This window comes from Ctenopharyngodon idella, chromosome 10 (assembly GCF_019924925.1).
Source record: "Ctenopharyngodon idella isolate HZGC_01 chromosome 10, HZGC01, whole genome shotgun sequence".
In the NCBI taxonomy this organism is placed as follows: Eukaryota; Metazoa; Chordata; class Actinopteri; order Cypriniformes; family Xenocyprididae; genus Ctenopharyngodon; species Ctenopharyngodon idella.
In genome coordinates, this window is record NC_067229.1 from 7,833,722 (window position 1) to 7,851,783 (window position 18,062).

Genomic DNA, 18,062 nt, shown 5'->3' on the forward strand with positions numbered 1-18,062 from the left:
CACATTAATATGCAAATTAGATACAGTGTATAGATGCATTGTATTAAATGGGAAAACCCATGTATGACTATTTTACCCACATATTGCATAAAGTAAAATGGTATATCGATTCATTCCGTTCTATCTTTCATAACATAGTTGAGAATCATCTTTATACAAAGTATGGTTAAAAAAAAAATCCTGAAGCCTAAAAATTGATTGGTGATTAAAAACAATCCCATTATTGTTTTTGTCATTTCATGTCATTTTATTTTTTAAACAATTTAGTCCTGGTGTCCACTACAGAGGACATAGCATAACATATGAATAAAATATAATTTTTCAATTTTTTTTTTTTTCCATTTGTTTCTTATGCTCTAAACAATGTAATGACGTGAAAAAATTCTAAATTCAAAAAACTTTTTTTTTTCTGGGTATCAGGAGGATATTGTAGCCTATGACAGTGAGATTTTTGATATAGACAAAAAAAAAAAAATTCTCACAGCTCTTACAGGTTAGTAATTGTCAAAAGCGTTCAATAAAAAAGACAAATAATTGATGTTAAAGAGGTTTATATAAACGAAGTATTGTGTCACTCATTTGAGCGAATTCAGACGCCATTCTACTTCCTGTTTGAGGCGGGATTAGTTTTGTAAACACGCATACAATATGATGTGAACTACAGCAGACCGTAAACACTGCATATCAGGTAAAATAACGGTGGTCCTGTTTTACATAGCTGAAGAAAGCGTAATCCGATTTTAACTGCATCCAAATTAATGTAATTACAGTCATTTCTTTGGATAAACTTACACAACTGACTGTCTTTCTTACACAAGTCAATGTCACGAGAGTGTTCGTTGTTGTTGGACGCTCATGTCTCAATGGATATGAATTTTATGAAGACTATGATATGAAGACTAACACTAGACAATGATTATATGGTTTATCACTATGGACAGAACAGTATCTAAATATGTTTGCTTTTAAACGATACAGCTCATTTTCAGCACTTGTCTTTATTTATCAAGCAGAGGAGAACCAGACATAAATAACACAATGGCTGCAGATTCAACAGAGGACATCCTCACTGAAAGCGATGATGATATTCTCAGGTACTCTATTCCCTTACAGTGTTATTAAAAAATGTATCTTAAGTAACTATCTAGAAAACATGTAAAATTGACTTTGAATATACTTGTTTTTGAGGGTGCATTAAATTTCTCCATGTTAAAAAAAAAAAAAACGTTTTACACCCAAAGAAATAAATAGTAGTCCTACTTTTGACAAAAAACATGAAACCGACAAGAAAGCTTTCATATTGGCTTTGTCAAAACTTGACAGGCTTGTTCAGAACACAACAAAATCTTGCAGAAACATGCTTTTCTTTCTTGTAGACATGTGACAAATGAAAACAATGTGTGCTCTAAAATTGGCTCAAATGTCAAAATATGTTTGTATATTCTATATATTTAAATATCAAACATGTCTGTATATACTAAAGTATATACTATATACTGCTCACTATCTTGGGGTGGCAACAGTGTTGGTATCACATGACCTACCAAAACTACACAATTTATCTCAGTAAGTTAATCATTGTCGACAAATTCAAAACTCAAACTGGCTATTACAAGCATCCAAGCCAAAAGATGTCAATATAGAGTGTAAAAGATGATTATCTTGATAAATCTGTTTCTCAGTCCTAATGACCTGTCAGAAGTGTTGACGGCTGGAACCAAGGAATCTCACGACAAAGCAGAGAACTCGCCATTTGTCAAGGACTTCCTGAGGGGCCGAATCAAACGAGAACTTTTTAAGGTGATTCTATTGACCATGGACTCTTTTTGGGTTTGATAAAAAAGAGCCTATCTTGTTCTGACCTTCATGCTTGTGCTATTTTGTCATTTTATCAACTTCAGCTCGGCACAACTGCCCTGTACTACGTTTATTCTGCCATTGAGGAAGAGATTGAGAAGAATAAGGACCATCCCATGTTTGCTCCACTATATTTCCCCTCTGAGCTTCACCGGCAAGATGCCTTGGCCAAAGACCTGGAGTATCTCTACGGTGAAGACTGGGAGAGCAAGATCTCCTGCTCGGCGGCCACGAGGCCCTACGTAGACCGCATTCACGAGGTGGGTCGCAACGACCCAGTTCTTTTGGTTGCACACGCTTGGACCCGCTACATGGGTGACCTATCAGGAGGCCAGATTCTAAAGAAAGTGGCTCAGCGGGCCCTGAAACTGCCCCCTACTGGTGAGGGATTGAACTTCTACCATTTTGAGGGCATCCACAACCCCACGGCCTTCAAGAGGCTGTACCGCAGTCGGATGAACGAGCTGGAAGTGGATGCTGAGACCAAAGAGAAGCTGCTAGACGAAGCCAACCTGGCTTTTAAATTTAATTTGGACGTAAGAGGATTATCACATACTGTTTCATTTTATTGGTCCAGATCATTTAGGTTAAGTGATGTGCATTTAAGTAAATAAATACATAAATATTGGTAAATTTTATACATCAGTCCATTTTCTTTGCTTTTCCGTCAGGTATTCACAGAGTTGCAGGAGATTGGGAAAGACATAAAGGAGGAAGTGCAGGACATTGGCTTCCCTGCACATGGGGATATGGGTGGAGACATCAGTAAATGTCCCTACTATGCAGCCAAAATGGGTAAGGAAGTTGTTGGCGGCAAAAAGTTATTTCTATTTCTGAATGTATAGTTTTATATTATGTATTATATTTAGAAATGTTTTGTTATTTTTACTGTAATGCTTACCTTCTTGTCTGTCTAGCGGTTAGTGGAAACACAGCCTACGCATGTCAGTTTGCCAAGATGCTGCTTCGACAATCAACAGTACAGGTGATTCTGGCCACATGGGTTGCTGCTGTTGCCGGATTGGCTGCCTGGTACCTCATGTGATCACCTTTGCCCGAGTCATCCAATCAGAAATGAAAATAGGAAACTGCTCGACTTCAAAGTGAAAATCTTTCACTCGCTGGGATATAAATGTTTAAAGACCTTAAAGGGTAAGTTCACCCAAAAATGAAAATTCTGTCATTAATTACTCACCCTCATGTCGTTCCACACCCGTAAGACCTTCGTTCATCATCGGAACACAAATTGAGCCATCAGATTTGATCAAAAATATCTTAATTTGTGTTCTGAAGATGAACGAAGGTCTTACGGGTGTGGAACGACATGAGGGTGAGTAATTAATGACAGAATTTTCATTTTTGAGTGAACTAACCCTTTAACTAGACCCTCAGTCTGTACAACATATTTGTATTAAATACAATGCAAGTTTTTAGTCATACTGAGAGAAGGAAAATTATGTTCTTTATCCTGTTTTCACTCTTAGTCAAGAGTGTAAGCACACTTTTAAGGGCATGCAAAAAGTAAAGACATTGGAGTTGCTTAAAATGAAACATTTTAATGTAAGAACTGTATCTTTGCACATTGTAGTACACATTTTCATTGAAAATATATTCAGGTACATCGCTGTGGTGCAGTGAATGATCCATAAGAATGTTGTCTGACCAGATTTCTAGGTCCGTGTTTTCCCAAATCATGGAAATACAGAGGAGACTTAGACTCGGCTTTGTTGTCCCATTTAGGGAAACTACGATTGCAGCAAGAACACTAACCACATCCATGTACATATCAAATAAACTATTTCATCTACAAAATCATAATTATAAACAATAAAATTGTCCAAAATGCACATTAAAATACCAGACTCAATTCTTAATTCAAACATTTTGTATACTAAGTACGCTCCTCCAGGCCAGAACAGTTTAGTAGCTTAATGGCCACAGTCACAAATGAATCTTTAGTGCCACTAGGTGGGCCCCAACTGGGTAACATGCATAAGACCCATCTTGGTTCCAGCTTTAAGTTTTATGTAGGCACTACAAGGTGACTACATGGGCTGAAATAGGTGTTATAAGTGGGTTTGTCCATGGCTTCCATGTTGGCCCCATGCCAATCACCCATATGGGTTTTATACAAGATTTCATTTGGGGCCCAACTAGGCAACGTATGCAAAGCCCATCTGGGTTTCATCTACAAGCTCTATGTGGGGCCACAGATCCTAAAACCCAGAAACATGTTCGCATTTTTGAACTAAATTAAGTTCCAGTTCTGAAACTTCTGAATGTTATTTTTATGTTAAATGCCTGAAATAAGGTCTATTCTTAACACAAGCTCAAGATATTTTCATGATTTATTCTACAACATAAAGACAAATACCCCAGTTGTGATTTTTTTTAAAGCTTTTTTGTGTCTTGAAAAAGCCAGTTGCTGAACAGTTAACATTACATATTTAAATGTCATCACGCCAAACAGGTAAACTGATCTACTCACTAGTTGCTGTCACAGCCTCTTTGTGTTTGTACTCACACTCTTGCAAACTATTCCAACTCAAACTTTCCAACTTGTAGGTTTTAAATACAGATTGGAAGAGTTGTGGGAAGTTTAGTGATTGTGACATTGAAGTCATGTGACTGTGGTGTAGTTTGTTTTTAGCATAACTAGCATTTTTAATTCTGGAGTGGTGATTGTATTTAGACTTTGTGTTCAAGTTATGTTCATTTCTTGATAAAAATCATAAACTTTTATTGGTCACAGAGCTTATTTTCTGCAGTAATCCTATTGGCTTTTTGTCAAGAAATCCAGGGTGATGTGAACTTTTGGGTTGGCCTACAAACATATGTCATTGCTGCAGCACTCTTATCATTTTTCATTAATTATGCGAGATAAAATCAATATATACTTTAACACATCTTTATTTGTCACTTTTCAATGAGATCCAGTGGCGTATAACATGACGTTAAATAAACATGAATTCATGACAAACTCCCAAAAACCTTCTCAAAGGCGTTTTTGTCCACCACTCGCCCCAGTCTGGTAGAGAAGTACATTGTATCAGAACTGCTGTAGCGCTTTAAACGAAGGATCGGTTCTCCTTTGGTGTCCCCTGAATCTCCCAGAGTCACGACATCAGACACAGGCATGTATATGTCCCGTCTGTGACCCCAGAAGGTCAGGTGTGACACCTTTAAGACGGTCTGCGTTGAATCCAGATACATCATGCCAACCACTCTTCTGACATAGTGGCTTATGGAGTACAGCATGACGCCAGCAAACACTGCTATACCTGTGGTGTAACTCATCAGCATTCCTGAGGCCTGTCCTGCAGGTAGAGGTAATACACAGTGGGCAGTAAGACGACAGTGATGCCCGTCTGCATCAGTTTGAGTCTTGAAAGAGCTCGCAGACCTTTGATAGCCGGAAAAGCATAAATTAGATCGTATTTCCTTGATGCAAAGTCAGAGCAGAATGAAACAGGTTGAATTTGCAGGGTGCGTGAGACTGTAATGGGCATCCGTCGACCCGCGTGTGCCAGGTCTCCGCTGTATTGCACGTGAGCTTGTGAAATGAGCCCTGCATGATGACACCGGCACACATATAGAGGAAGACGGGAAATGCGGATTAAGCGTGCTGACATCGTCTGAGGAGACAGTAACCATGGCAACAATAGTTGTTATTAGTACAACGACTAAAATTAACTTGGTAATTTGTTAATACAGCTCACTTAGCCTACTTAAAAATACTTTTAACACCTTTATTCTGTTCTGTTGATAAAATTAAAGACATTTGTCAAGTAAAATCCTGTGAACTCAGATTGGTGTTTTAGGCTGCTAATATATGATAATGACAGAGAAAGTACACCAAAAACGGCCAAAATAATTCAATAAAATGTATTATTAGTAACAATTTGTGCTGTTTTGAACGCACTTACCATCTCTACACAAGTTCAGTGCATCGCGCGGTGCTTCTGTGAAGCTGGACATAATAGAAAGTCATGCCACTTCAAAATAAAAGTCCTTGAGTTTTTATTGCTATACAATAATTTTATATTAACTTGTCAAATTTAAAACTGGTAAAATACAAAATAGAGCAAATAATAAACGTTTCTTATTGCTTTGACATTTTCTTATATAAACAAAAATCCTGTACGTACAGGGACGTTTATGTCTTACTCAAGATAATAAAAGTATGTCAAGGGCAATCCTTGAGTCACTTTGGAGGACATTTGTATTCTAGGCAGCTGAGACATAATAATGACAAAGAAAATACACCACACAAATAGTCAAAATAATACAACAAAATGTATTACATTAACAATTTGTGCAGTTTTGATATCACTTATCTCCACAAAAGTTCATTTCATCGCACAGTGCTGCTGTGAACATATGCACTTCAAAATAAAAGTCCTTAGGTTTTTATCGCAATAAAATAATTGTATATAAACTTGTCAAATGCAAAAAAAAAAAAAAAAAAAAAACCCTAATAATATTATATTAAAACGAATAATAACATAAACTGTTGTCTTGATGTTTTGACGCTTTATGTTTTTGCTAAATTTATACTCGTCAACCAAAAATCATTTACGCACAGGGACTTTTATGTCTTAGTCGAGTTATCATTTTCTATTGTAGGAAGTGTCCACCACGGCAACGCATAGACAGTTATTATATTAGATATCTTTACTCGTAAAGCAGGTTAAACAGGTTATCGACACGCAGTGTAAATGCATTTATTTAGCATGTCTTTAATATCATTTGATGCTCTTTATTGTGATGAGGTCAGGAGTCATTCGTGTCACGCGCACAATTTCGCGATGTATTCGTGATGTCATCAATTCATTTTCATGTCAGTTCATTAATGCAAGCAGGTTTCTGACACAGTTGTGTGGCAATGGATGACTCAAGACTGAACACTCCTGTGCCAACATTTTGAAGACACTCGCTATGCGGATTTTATCTGAAAGCAACGACGCTTATCGTTCGAGCAGAGTCCTATGTTTATTGATCACCGATTGATTAGTTGCAGAAATAGCTCTTGGGTTTGGGTTTGTAGGTTCGTTTCCTCATCATGCTTCAGTTAGGAGATGGGCTCACACTATTCTCTACTGTCTTCATCGTGGTTCTGGTGGGAACCAGAAGCGCCGTCTGGCCCACGGTGCTCACGGCCTCTCTCTACCTCTTTCTGGTGATGTTTCGGTTTCCCCAGGTGCCCTCCAGCCGGGCCAGACAGGTGCTGCGGCCCGGGGCTAGAGCGTCTTCGAACGGCGTGTCAGCGGTGGCTCACCGCGGTGGTGGACACGACGCTCCCGAGAACACCATAGCTGCTATACGGACGGTGAGCACATTATGTTAATTTCTGTTTAATGCTTATGTTTTCCCCCATTTAATTTGAAGCCTGTATACTTATTTTTAAAGGCCATACATAAAGTGATATTTTACAGGTAAGCTATCACTGATGTCCTAAGAAAATACCTGTGTCACATCATCGACAGCGTGAAGGAATCATTCTTTTGAGTCGGAATTTTTTAATGTATTAGTTCAAACAAATGTTATTTAACGAATGAATTAAAGGTAGGGTAGGCAATTTCGGAGAGGCTAGCAATAGAGGGTATGCACGTGACGTCACAGTCGGCCGTTGTGACTGCGGTTACGCCCACTGAGTGGCAAAAAGACTGAGTTGACAATTCATCAATTAAATATTTATCATCTTTTATTCTGCATAAATGGGTGTTTTTAAATAAACACTGACAAAAACTATACAAGTTTTAGGGCTGGACGATATATATAACATTGATATAAGTGATCATCCAGATTTAGACCTACCTATATTGTATTTATATAAAGTGTTCACAGGCGTAACGTTAACGTAAACTACTTGTACCATCTGACTGCTGCAGATTCATTTGATAGTGTTGTCATAGAAATGCATATATCCGAGTCTGAGGACGTGAATAGCTCCGGGTAGAACGTCACGGGTTGCCATCTCTTAATTATGGTAATTATGACATGGCGTGAACACAGCATAAGCTCGTTGTCTTGTTTCAGGAGGAACTGTAAAAGGCAGCTGCTATTTGTTTGCAGCACTCGGTGACTGTCTGTCTACAACTCTGCACAGCTTTATTGAACGCCCTGTGACATCACACGTGATGTCTGTGTAACCACTACCATTATTGATTGCTATCAGGATGCTATCAGTTTCAACCAGTATAACAAGAGTTTATAAAAAAATTGCCTAACCTACCTTTAAAGTGGTTCATTGACAGAAAACAGAAAATCTTGTTCGTCTTTTTTGAACATGTCCGACTCGTGATTAAAACTGAAGTTACATTTATGCATTTAGCAGATGCTTTTATCAAAAGTGAATTACAATAGAGGAGCAGAGCCAGCAAACAATATTTGCAGTATACAATGTCACATTTATTAGAAAGCTATATTAGAAAACAAGCTAGAGCAGATGTAGAAAAAATGCAGATTTTTACTATTCAACAAACCTGCGTCTTGCGTTTTCAAACGCAAAAACGCGTTCTGTGTGAATGGCCCCTTAGCCAATCAGATAACTTGAAGTTGACTCTCTTAACCAATTGTTAGTATTTTTATATTCTTTTACTGCACTTTGACTATTATATAAATGTCTGCTTTCATATCATTTTTAGAGATACATGCACATGTAATCAGCATCACATGCTCAACCTCAGAAGCTCATTTCTTGTATTACACATTGTGAAAGCATTGCGTTAACTGTGGTTTTCCTCAATCTACAGATCTAAGCACTGGTTTCTTCCTCTTTAAATGACTCTAATTTCTAACTGAAAGGCAAGTGAGAATGGAGCCACAGGTGTGGAGCTGGACCTGGAGTTCACCGTTGATGGGGTTCCCATACTGATGCACGACGACACTCTGGACCGAACCACAAACGGATCGGGACCACTGAGCAAGATACTCTTCTCTGAACTCCGCAAACTAGACGCAGCCGCCAAACACCGATTCAGGTTAGCTGGGAAGAACGACAGACTTGTTTCAAACATAGAGTATAAATGAGCAAGACCAACTTGAAGACAGCAGGTGGTATGTTTTTCTTGGTTGCCGAGCAGTGACCGTTTCCGAGGTGAGAAAGTTCCAACGCTGCAGGAGGCTGTAGAGGAATGCATCAAGCGCCAGTTGACCATCTACTTTGATGTCAAAGGTCATCCAGATGAGGTACTGTCGCAACTTACATTGCTCTGCATGAGTCCATTGTTAGTGGAGCTTATTGATTTAATGATTCCTGCATCAGGAGACCAGAATGGTAATGCTTTCATGTGTGTTATCTGTTGTCCATAGGCAGCTGCAGCACTGAAGGAATTATTTCGGAAGTATCCAGTGCTCTACAACACAAGTATCGTCTGCTCATTTGAGCCCAAAGTCATCTATAGGGTAACATAATTCAGTTTATTTGCTTCTGATGGGGCTTGAATTTCCTCTTTTAAACTGAGATCACCTCTTTTCCAGATGCGGCAGGCGGATCCTAATGTGGTGACTGCACTGACCCATCGGCCATGGAGTCTGAGTTATTTTGGCGACGGGACGCCGCGGTTCTCATCCGCGTGGAAACAACACTGGATGCAGGTGTTGGACGTGCTCCTCGACTGGGCCCATCATCACCTGCTGTGGAACCTGTGCGGAGTCTCTGCCTTCCTGGTGCAGAAGAACTTCATCTCGCCGTGAGTCATTATCTCATTTCCAAAACTGGTCATTTCATTTTATATAATTACTGTGAAGCCATGTCATTATGTGCATTACATTACTGTAAGGTCTTTAACACACCTACCACAAGTCCTAAAATAAATTGCACCATTCACAGTAAAGCAACCACTGTATGTAACCCAGCCATGGCTCGTCTGTAAAGGCAGGTGTGGCAGAGCCCCACCAAAATATACATCCAAAACATAGACCTCTATATAAACTGAATCAATAATAAATTGTAAATGTCTTCAGAATTCTGCAACAAATATTTTTTAGATTTTCTAGACTATTTTAAGTCATAAAGTAAGCAGGATTGTTAAAATTGAATGTATGACTTATTATTAATATGATCAGAGCCTAAAATTAACACTCTGCAAGCACCAAATGCGAGTAAATGAGTAAATACTTGTTAGCGAGTATATGAAACAATGTCAATCAGCAGTTGGCCGGTAACATTTTTATGACTTCTAACAATGTAATTTTGTGAGAACATGAACAAACGTGATACTGCCCTTGTCACGAAAATGTTTAAGCCTTGCTAATTTAAATATTAAAGTGCAAGAAGACACAAAAGTGAACTTGCTGTCTGGAAAGTTTTGTGTGCGCACATCAGAATGTGTGCCCAAGAAAGCCGCGTCTCACAGCACGCAAATACTGAAATGAGCTCTGTTTCACGTCTTCTTGTGCTTGAATAGACATATTCACACAAAATTGTCAAAAAAAAAAAAAAAAAATAGCCTCAGCGAGTATCTTAGTAAACACAGTGAACGTAGCTTGAGTGAATATAAGCAGTCAAGAAAGAATCAGTAAAATGGATCCGTGCATTAGGTCTTGAAGTGACAGCAGCCTAATAATTCTGATGCTGTCTGTGTTTTTAATGTTAATCAAACAAAAAGGACAAAGAATAAAAAATTCACTCACTGCTCGACTTAACTTTTGAAACTTTAATAAGTATTAATCTATGTTTAATTTATACCGTGAGTTTGACATTTCAATTATTCACTGTCTCTACCTGAAAACTACTGTTACTTTAATAATGTTTTAAATTTATATTAGTTAAGCTAGTTGTTTTAGCTGTGGTATCAAAAGTGAAATGAATAAGTGTGAATTTTCACTGGAATCTAAAATTGTCATAACTGGCTGTTGTTGCAAAAACAGTTAATGGCCAGTAAAATAAAAAATAAAATATTTAGGCCCTGATTATGAGACTAAGCAGGGCAGCGGGTGCCTGTGTCCTCCCCAGCTCTACAGTGCCCCACAATTTTCCCATGTAAATCTGTGGTGAAAAATAGAACTGCATCACGCTTAAATTGAGAGCCAGATTTAAGACTGCCCTGTTTATTTTCATATTACCTTATGTAAACCTTGCTTCAGACCAAGATGATATCAGTCTGCTTCAACTATTTGTATATTAGTCTGCATCAGGTCAGTAACTAGTTAGCATGTCTGTTCTTCCTATATGTGGAGTAGCGTATCAAATTAAGTAAACTATAAATCCTTTAGTTTAAACATGCTTGTGTGAATAGCCTTTATATACTTCTGTTGTGTTTATTTTATATTTGTTCTGTGAATAGAAATTACTTTCCATCCTTACTGAAATTCCTCCACAACTTGTAATATTTTAAAATAACATTCAGAGACAATAAATACTACATTAACCCTAAAGAGTCCTTTGGGACAAATTTGGGCAAAATAATAATTTTTTTTTTTTTTTTTAAAAATAGGTTCCAAAATCTGGTACAAGACTTGGCAATTTTTTCCTAAGTTTGCTACCTGAACACAAAAAAAATTGGCTTAATTCATTTAAGTGGTTGGGGAAAAAGAAAACTCCTTCATGGAGTTTGTCCTTCATGGACAAAAATGGGCACCCATAGGAAATGAATGGGAAAGGCTATAATTCAGAGGAATTTTTTTTTATTTGTCCAATAAAAAATAAATAAAAAAAATCAATAAATCCAGCACAATGCAGACCATACATACACATAAATGAAAGGGTGAGCTTATTCGGTTGTTAAGTCTGACGCAGCAGCGCTTCCGAGTCCAAATGCTCTATCTCATACCACAAGAAAACAACAAACAGTGCTAATATACACACACGATACTACCAAAAAATTATAATCATAACCTTTATCTCCATACCAAAATCCCAGATGGCCAGACAGTGATTCATCTTTTATAAATCGTTAAAATATTAATATCTGTAACGCTGTGAGCATGGAGACTGTTGTGTAGACTGTAAGTATTTTAAATGTTTAACTTAATGTTAAATGTTTATTATGAATAGATAGCGCTCATAAACGGCCGTCGAGATAGCATTCTCAAGTGAAACGAGTCGAGGCTTGGACCCGGAACCGCCGTTCCTTACGTCACGACTTAACAAGTGGATACTACATTCTCAATATGGCAAACACTCACACTCTCACACACACACAAAAGCATTGCATTGAGAGCCACTGAATGAGCCTATAACAGAGCTTTTTTTTATTTTTAATTTTGTCAAATAAAAAAGTCACTCACACATACACAAAGGAATTGAATGAGCCACTGTGCAAAACACAGTCTACAAGTTGGAAAATTTGAGTTAGAATAGTTTGCAAGAGTGCAATTATAAACACGAGGCTGTGAAAGCAACTAGTGTGGAGATGAGTTTATCTGTTTGAGGTTAAAAGCTAAAAAAGTAAGTACTGATGTATTTATGCTGTAGAATAAATGTGAAAATATCTTGAGCTTGTGTTCACCACAGCCCTTATTTCAGGACTTTAACCAAAAATCAAGAACATGGAAGTAAATCTGAAAATGAATCTGTGTAAGAAGTAACATTCAAAGTTTATCTAAGCGTCAGCGCCGTCTACAGTGTGTGAGTGTGTATTGCGCTTTAAGATGGTCACTGTGTTTTCTTTCATCAGGGACTATGTGCAATACTGGGCAGCCCGAGGTGTGGAGGTGGTGAGCTGGACGGTGAACACGGCTGTAGAGAAGCAGTACTACCAGCAGCTACTGAGGATCAACTACATCACTGACAGTCTCGTAGAAGACTGTGAACCTCACTACTGAAACTCCACTATGTACAATCATTAGATTAGGCCTTTTATAATTCGACCAACTAATCTCTGTTGTCCTTTACTCTAAATATCACAATATGTATCTGTATTGAATTGCTTTGATTTAGGCAGCATGTATTAGAGACTTAAATTTACAGGGTAACAAAGTGTTTTCTTTGTGTGCAATTTACAATATGGGAGATGTAAATATTAGTGTTCGAATGTACTGTACACACCCACTCAGGTGAGCCAAATTATGACTATATAGATTTTATTACATAATTAATTTGATACAATTACAATTGAATGCTATTATTCATTGAAGGAGGTCATTTTTTGAAAGAAAGTGAAGGAAATCCATTTAGTAAGCCTTTATTTGTTTAGTAAGTTTTTATTTGAGTGGAAACGGCACTGAAAAAATTGCTGCGCTACAGAATGTTCAGTCTAATGTACGGCTTCTCTCTCATTCATGACATTAGTTGTGCATACCTTGGTATTTGGGTTTGCTTTATGTTTGAAAGTCTGGTATTAATAGCTAACAAAAAGGTTACATTTAAAATAACATGTCTATAATTATATCTTCCAAATAGGGGGCAAGAAATTTATAAGCAATAACAGTGGTCTTGATCTGAGGTCAGTTCTCAGGCAGCTACTAAATGCCAACCTTATGTTGGACACATAAATACTAATTCAGGATTATTTGAACGTGGCATGTTTATCTGTTTATCTTCTCTGGTGATTACAATAAAATAAAATGAATAAATTCTTAATTAAGAGTCATTTTGTCCCATAAGTTGCTTTTCAAGGACTTTTGTACAACAGTTGTTGTGTAACAATTGCATCAGACGGTCTTCCTCTCTTATATTCAATCATAAGTGTTTAATGAGTGAAAGGTGTAACTTCAGTACCTGCATCGCAGCTCAGTGAGATTTTCGATATGGTTTAATTAACACAAACACGGCAAGGTTCAGGACTGTTAATGTGTATCAGGTAAAGCCTGTCTGGCTCCCACATGGTGCGCGGAGCGCCTCATAGCTGCGCACATTTGCGCAAACCCTTGCCTAAATTACGTGCTCGTCATATTGCACAGTTTCATCAGTTGTATGTTTGAAGGCACGAAGAAAATAATGTTTAGATTTTACACAAGTGCCCGTTGCTTGCATGGTTCCCACGTGGTGCGTGAAGCGCCTCATTGCAGCGCACATGTGCGCGGCCTAAAGTTATTATCACGCAGTCGCTTTTTATGCGCGTTTATTAGTAGTACGTGTGTCGGCATGATGAAACCCGTGTTTAGACCGAACACAGCGCCCGCTTGATGGTCCACAAGGTGAGTAGGTGAAAGGTGACCCCGGTTGTACGTCGCGGGGGGCGTGTCGTGACGTCATGGAGGAAGGTTGCGATCTGAACATCCGAATTTTACAGTAGAGTCCAGACTGAACCAGAACTCAGAAAGTTTCTCAGCTGCGAGACATCGCACACCGGACACTCAGCGAATTAACCCGACGCGTAATTAGGGTGATAAACGCTCTTAACCTTGATTGACCTTACGCCTGCTGTAAGTAAACACACGGCGCTTAAGTCCAGTCGCATATGTTGGCTGCAGGCGACTGAACGACAGATTTGCGAACCGGATCGACGCTGTTTATTTCCAAGGTGGCTGCGTCAAGAGAGCTCCGTCCTGAAGGGGGATCGCGTGACGTTTTCTGGCGTGCATATAATCGTGACATTCGCACTGACCGATCCGTAGACCTCGCGTGGATCTATCGTGCCGCAGAGGTTCTTCAGAAACCGTCTCTCACATGATGTACACAATAACCAGAGGTCCCAGCAAACTTGTTACACAACGGAGAACAGGTATAGTTTTGAACAGCATGCACAGTCTATAATACATATCAGCGCAATCGCCATCATTGAAAGGTAATTTAACGCTATTATAGTAGATATTTTAAGAATAAACCACGAATGACCCTTTATTCTGGTTGCTGGCATTACTTTAGAGACGTATTAACAAATATTATTTCTTGCAGGCCCTACGCAACAGATTGAGAGCAAAGCCAACGACCTGAAACAGAAGCAAAGCCCCTGGCTTGCATCGGAGTGAGTAATACAATTTACATGCAATACCTGAGCTTGCGATGCTCTCCTTCACGTGAATTTAGTCGCTGAGGGGAACTTAAGAATGGTTTAACTGCACCTTTAAAAATGCCCCAGCGCCCATGTCTCGTTTATAAGCTTAGCACTCTTAAAACTATCCGTACCGAGCAAATTGCCCTCATTTATAAATCAGAACGTCCTTTTTTACGCCTTTCCCAAAGTCCCTTGTTTTTTTTTCTTACGCCGTGTGACCTTGCAAGTGTAGCGCGTGCGCGTGAGCGCGTGGAATGACGGCGTGTTTGAAGAGTCTGTCGCGATACTATTCGTATTCATTTCTGTAGAGGGTTTAATAACTAATCTTTTGGAGTTTTTATCATGCGAACACGTGCTTGTCACACCCCCCTTTTATTCCCACAAGGACGTTGTCCAGCTCCGCGTGCTGCTTTCTAAGCCTAGAGAGAGTCGCAGCAAATTTTACGACACATTCGCGTTTGTGTGTTTGATATTTCAATAACGATCAAATTATGTCGGTAGCTTTGTTGATATAATCAGCAGCTGGGTTTCATAACGTGTAGCTGTCACTATAGAAACGACATTGTGTAAGGAAGGAAGTATTTGGCCTTAAAGGAACAGTTCACCCCAAAATTCTTCTTCGTTTTCTCACCCTCAAGTCTTTACAAACATGTATGAATATGTTGAAGAATGTACACGCTCTCATAATGAAAGTCATTGGGTTGGCTTTTTAAATTAATAAACTATTCTTTTATTTAAATGAAAAGTATGATAAATTAATGCAATGTTAAAAAAAAAAAACATATTGATCAATGTAATTATTGTATATCTTTTAATTTCCCTTTGTTTGTGTAGTTCACCAGCACCGAAGATTGTATTTAACCGGCTGAACGGAAAGCGGTACCACAGATCCACCTCTCCAAAAGCTGCCAGTACTACTGAAGGATTCACCCCAGCACACGAGGAGAATGTTCGATTTGTTTATGAGGGTGAGTGAATTTTCCAGAACACCAGTATTTTGGTTACCTTGACGTTTAAGACCTTGAGGAGGGCCAAGGTTGGGTAGTATTTGCCAAAACCATAATGAACTTTGAAGAGAGACCAACTGGATTCAAGGCTGTACAATTACAATTGCTGTACAATTAAGTTGTTACTAATTTGCGGCTTGTCACAAGAGTTTAATAGTGCATATTAGATGTTGAGCTATTACCACAATTCTGAATGACTAGGATTGTACTTTGAGAGGTAAGTTCACTAGAGTTTGTGTGAAGAAGGGCAGTTGTTATCTTCAAGAGGAGGGTTTTTGTCTGGAGGCCAGACTCCACCTCCACAGGCTGATGCAACAGCCCCTCAAGGGCAGGTTTTATGCACTTTTGTACAAGCTGAGGCTTAATGTTTTCTAAAACTGCTTTACAGTCAATAGAAAAGAGTTGTATAATCTGGTAAAATCTCACAACGGTTTAGGGAGTGTAAAGGAAGTGATCAGAACTGGTAAAATGTGTCCACCTATTTTTTTTTTCTACCAAGTTCCCAATAAGAGCATGCTTTACCAGCTATAAATTGTTCTTTGGTGGAGTACATGACACTGTTTTCAGAACTACTGTGTTATGACATAAAACATGTATTCCTAAATAATATGCTATTTACAGTGACCCCGTACTTTGGTTTTTGCTTACTGAATAAAGGATTTTAAAAGCCATTCAGATTCTGACTGACTGACAAATGAACAAATCAATGAATCACTGAATCAGTTTATTTTGTGAATTTGTTTCAAAATTTATTGAAAAGAATCAACTAAAAACAATAACTGACTCCTAAATTAGACATCAGTATGGTTTGCTGGAAAGTTTTACACTGCATAAGAGCAATATATAGCTGATTTAAAAAAAAAATAAAAATATATATATATATAATATTTGACAAGTTTTACAAACTTGCTGGCAAACCATATTGATGTCTAATTTATGAGTCAATTATTTTCAATAAATTATTGAAACAGATTCAAATTGGATTTTAAAATCCTTTATTAAGTTAACAGAAACAAAGTATTCATTTTTAATTTTATATACGTATTTTTACTTATATTTATATATATATATATTATATATACTTGATGGTCAATTATAAATGATATCATTTACCTAATACAATTTATGGTATGCATGCTATAATTTTTACTTGTTTGCCGCTAGAATTTTTTTATTTATTTTTTTTTGATTGCAGCTTGGCAAGAGGTGGAACAGAAGCTTGGAGAGGGATCCCAGCCGGAGAACGGGAAAGGCCCGGTGCAGTACGCTGAAAGAAGCCCCAATCCCGGCATGAAAAGTCAGTCTATGGCTTCTGTCCTATTTACTTTCTTTAAACAGTCTCTACTCTGCCGACTTGTTCTCTCTGCTCAGCCCCTTGTGAAGGCCTTCGCTGTCAGTAGGACATATTCACGTATTCAAGTAAAAATAAAAATTCTGTCATTTACTCACCCTTATGTCATTCCAAACATGCATGACTGCCTTTCAGGAACTCAAAAGGATATACTTTGAAGAATGTTCATGTTGCTTCCACACTATGAAAGAAAAAATGTCTATTTTGTGTGGTATTGTTTAACTCAAATAGGGTGCAATTTTAAAGAACTTACCTAGTTTCTCTTTTGACAGATTTTGTGCCTATTGATCTTGAGGAGTGGTGGGCCCAGCGTTTCCTGGCCAACATTGTTAACCTGTCATGACAGGTGCATGATGGGGCATGAGATGTGGCTGAGTGGTCCTGACTGAGGCAGTGCAGCCTGACTCTCCTGATGAGCTCAGGTGATAATGTGAGAGATTCGCACGCTGTGTGAATTCAGCCCTTCCTGTGGAACTGTTTGCCCAGCCGGACACAGATTCTCTCTCGTGCACACGGAAGATGATCAGAGATTTTTCTTTCTTTGTTAGAATGTGAGATGTCTGTTTTTCTCCACAGATCTTTGCAAAAAAAGTGATGTTATAAAACAAACAAAAAAATTCCAGTAAAAATTTTTCAAGACATCTTAGTTCTGTGATCTTTTTTTCTTTTCTTATTTTTTTCCACTGTTGGTTATATTCTGAAATCATGGGATGAATTTTATGGTATTTATGGGTCATATTTTTTAAATATAATTATTTCTTTTAATTTCTATTTTTTTGCATTGTTTTTTATAATTACAAGTGAAAAACAAAAATTTGTGATACAATAATGAAATTGATAATTTCTGGACACATTATTTTACATATACTTACATATGTAGTTTACAATTTTTTTTCTTCCCATTGGCTTTAGCCTGTAATGTAGTGAGTGCAGTTAAATGTGCTTGTTTGTCATGAAAATATT

At 37.9% G+C, this 18,062-nt stretch overlaps 4 protein-coding genes across 7 annotated transcripts; 3 read left to right on the top strand and 1 right to left on the bottom strand.

The window, feature by feature from the left end:
- Positions 1-565: 565 nt before the first annotated feature.
- On the top strand, positions 566-3,712 carry hmox2a (heme oxygenase 2a). Of its 2 annotated transcripts, none has more exons than XM_051909093.1 (6): positions 566-688; positions 1,014-1,094; positions 1,683-1,800; positions 1,902-2,393; positions 2,529-2,652; positions 2,775-3,712. In XM_051909093.1, the coding sequence occupies exons 2-6, from the start codon at positions 1,039-1,041 to the stop codon at positions 2,900-2,902; spliced, it is 918 nt and encodes a 305-aa protein (XP_051765053.1). In that variant the 5' UTR covers positions 566-688; positions 1,014-1,038; the 3' UTR covers positions 2,903-3,712. The 2 variants fall into 2 exon arrangements, with proteins under 2 accessions (XP_051765053.1, XP_051765054.1); XM_051909094.1 differs by having other exon boundaries at positions 599-688; positions 1,011-1,094.
- Positions 3,713-4,749: 1,037 nt separating this feature from the next.
- On the bottom strand, positions 4,750-5,931 carry tmem186 (transmembrane protein 186). Its single transcript, XM_051909095.1, is given in 3 exon segments — positions 4,750-5,177; positions 5,180-5,492; positions 5,784-5,931. Coding segments are annotated over 3 exon segments (666 nt in total). The 5' UTR covers positions 5,787-5,931; the 3' UTR covers positions 4,750-4,827.
- Positions 5,932-6,467: 536 nt separating this feature from the next.
- Positions 6,468-13,384, top strand: gde1 (glycerophosphodiester phosphodiesterase 1). Of its 3 annotated transcripts, none has more exons than XM_051909091.1 (7): positions 6,468-6,904; positions 7,058-7,186; positions 8,613-8,840; positions 8,943-9,048; positions 9,172-9,264; positions 9,340-9,551; positions 12,480-13,384. In XM_051909091.1, exons 3-7 carry the CDS (start codon positions 8,734-8,736, stop codon positions 12,625-12,627), a joined length of 666 nt encoding a protein of 221 aa, XP_051765051.1. In that variant the 5' UTR covers positions 6,468-6,904; positions 7,058-7,186; positions 8,613-8,733; the 3' UTR covers positions 12,628-13,384. The 3 variants fall into 3 exon arrangements, with proteins under 3 accessions (XP_051765051.1, XP_051765049.1, XP_051765050.1); XM_051909090.1 differs by having other exon boundaries at positions 6,469-6,904; positions 8,665-8,840; XM_051909089.1 differs by having other exon boundaries at positions 6,468-7,186; positions 8,665-8,840.
- A 483-nt stretch (positions 13,385-13,867) lies between these two features.
- mcrip2 (MAPK regulated corepressor interacting protein 2) lies at positions 13,868-17,738 on the top strand. The gene is made up of 5 exons (XM_051909098.1): positions 13,868-14,468; positions 14,642-14,711; positions 15,576-15,709; positions 16,944-17,045; positions 17,372-17,738. Exons 1-5 carry the CDS (start codon positions 14,414-14,416, stop codon positions 17,440-17,442), a joined length of 432 nt encoding a protein of 143 aa, XP_051765058.1. The 5' UTR covers positions 13,868-14,413; the 3' UTR covers positions 17,443-17,738.
- Positions 17,739-18,062: the final 324 nt, after the last annotated feature.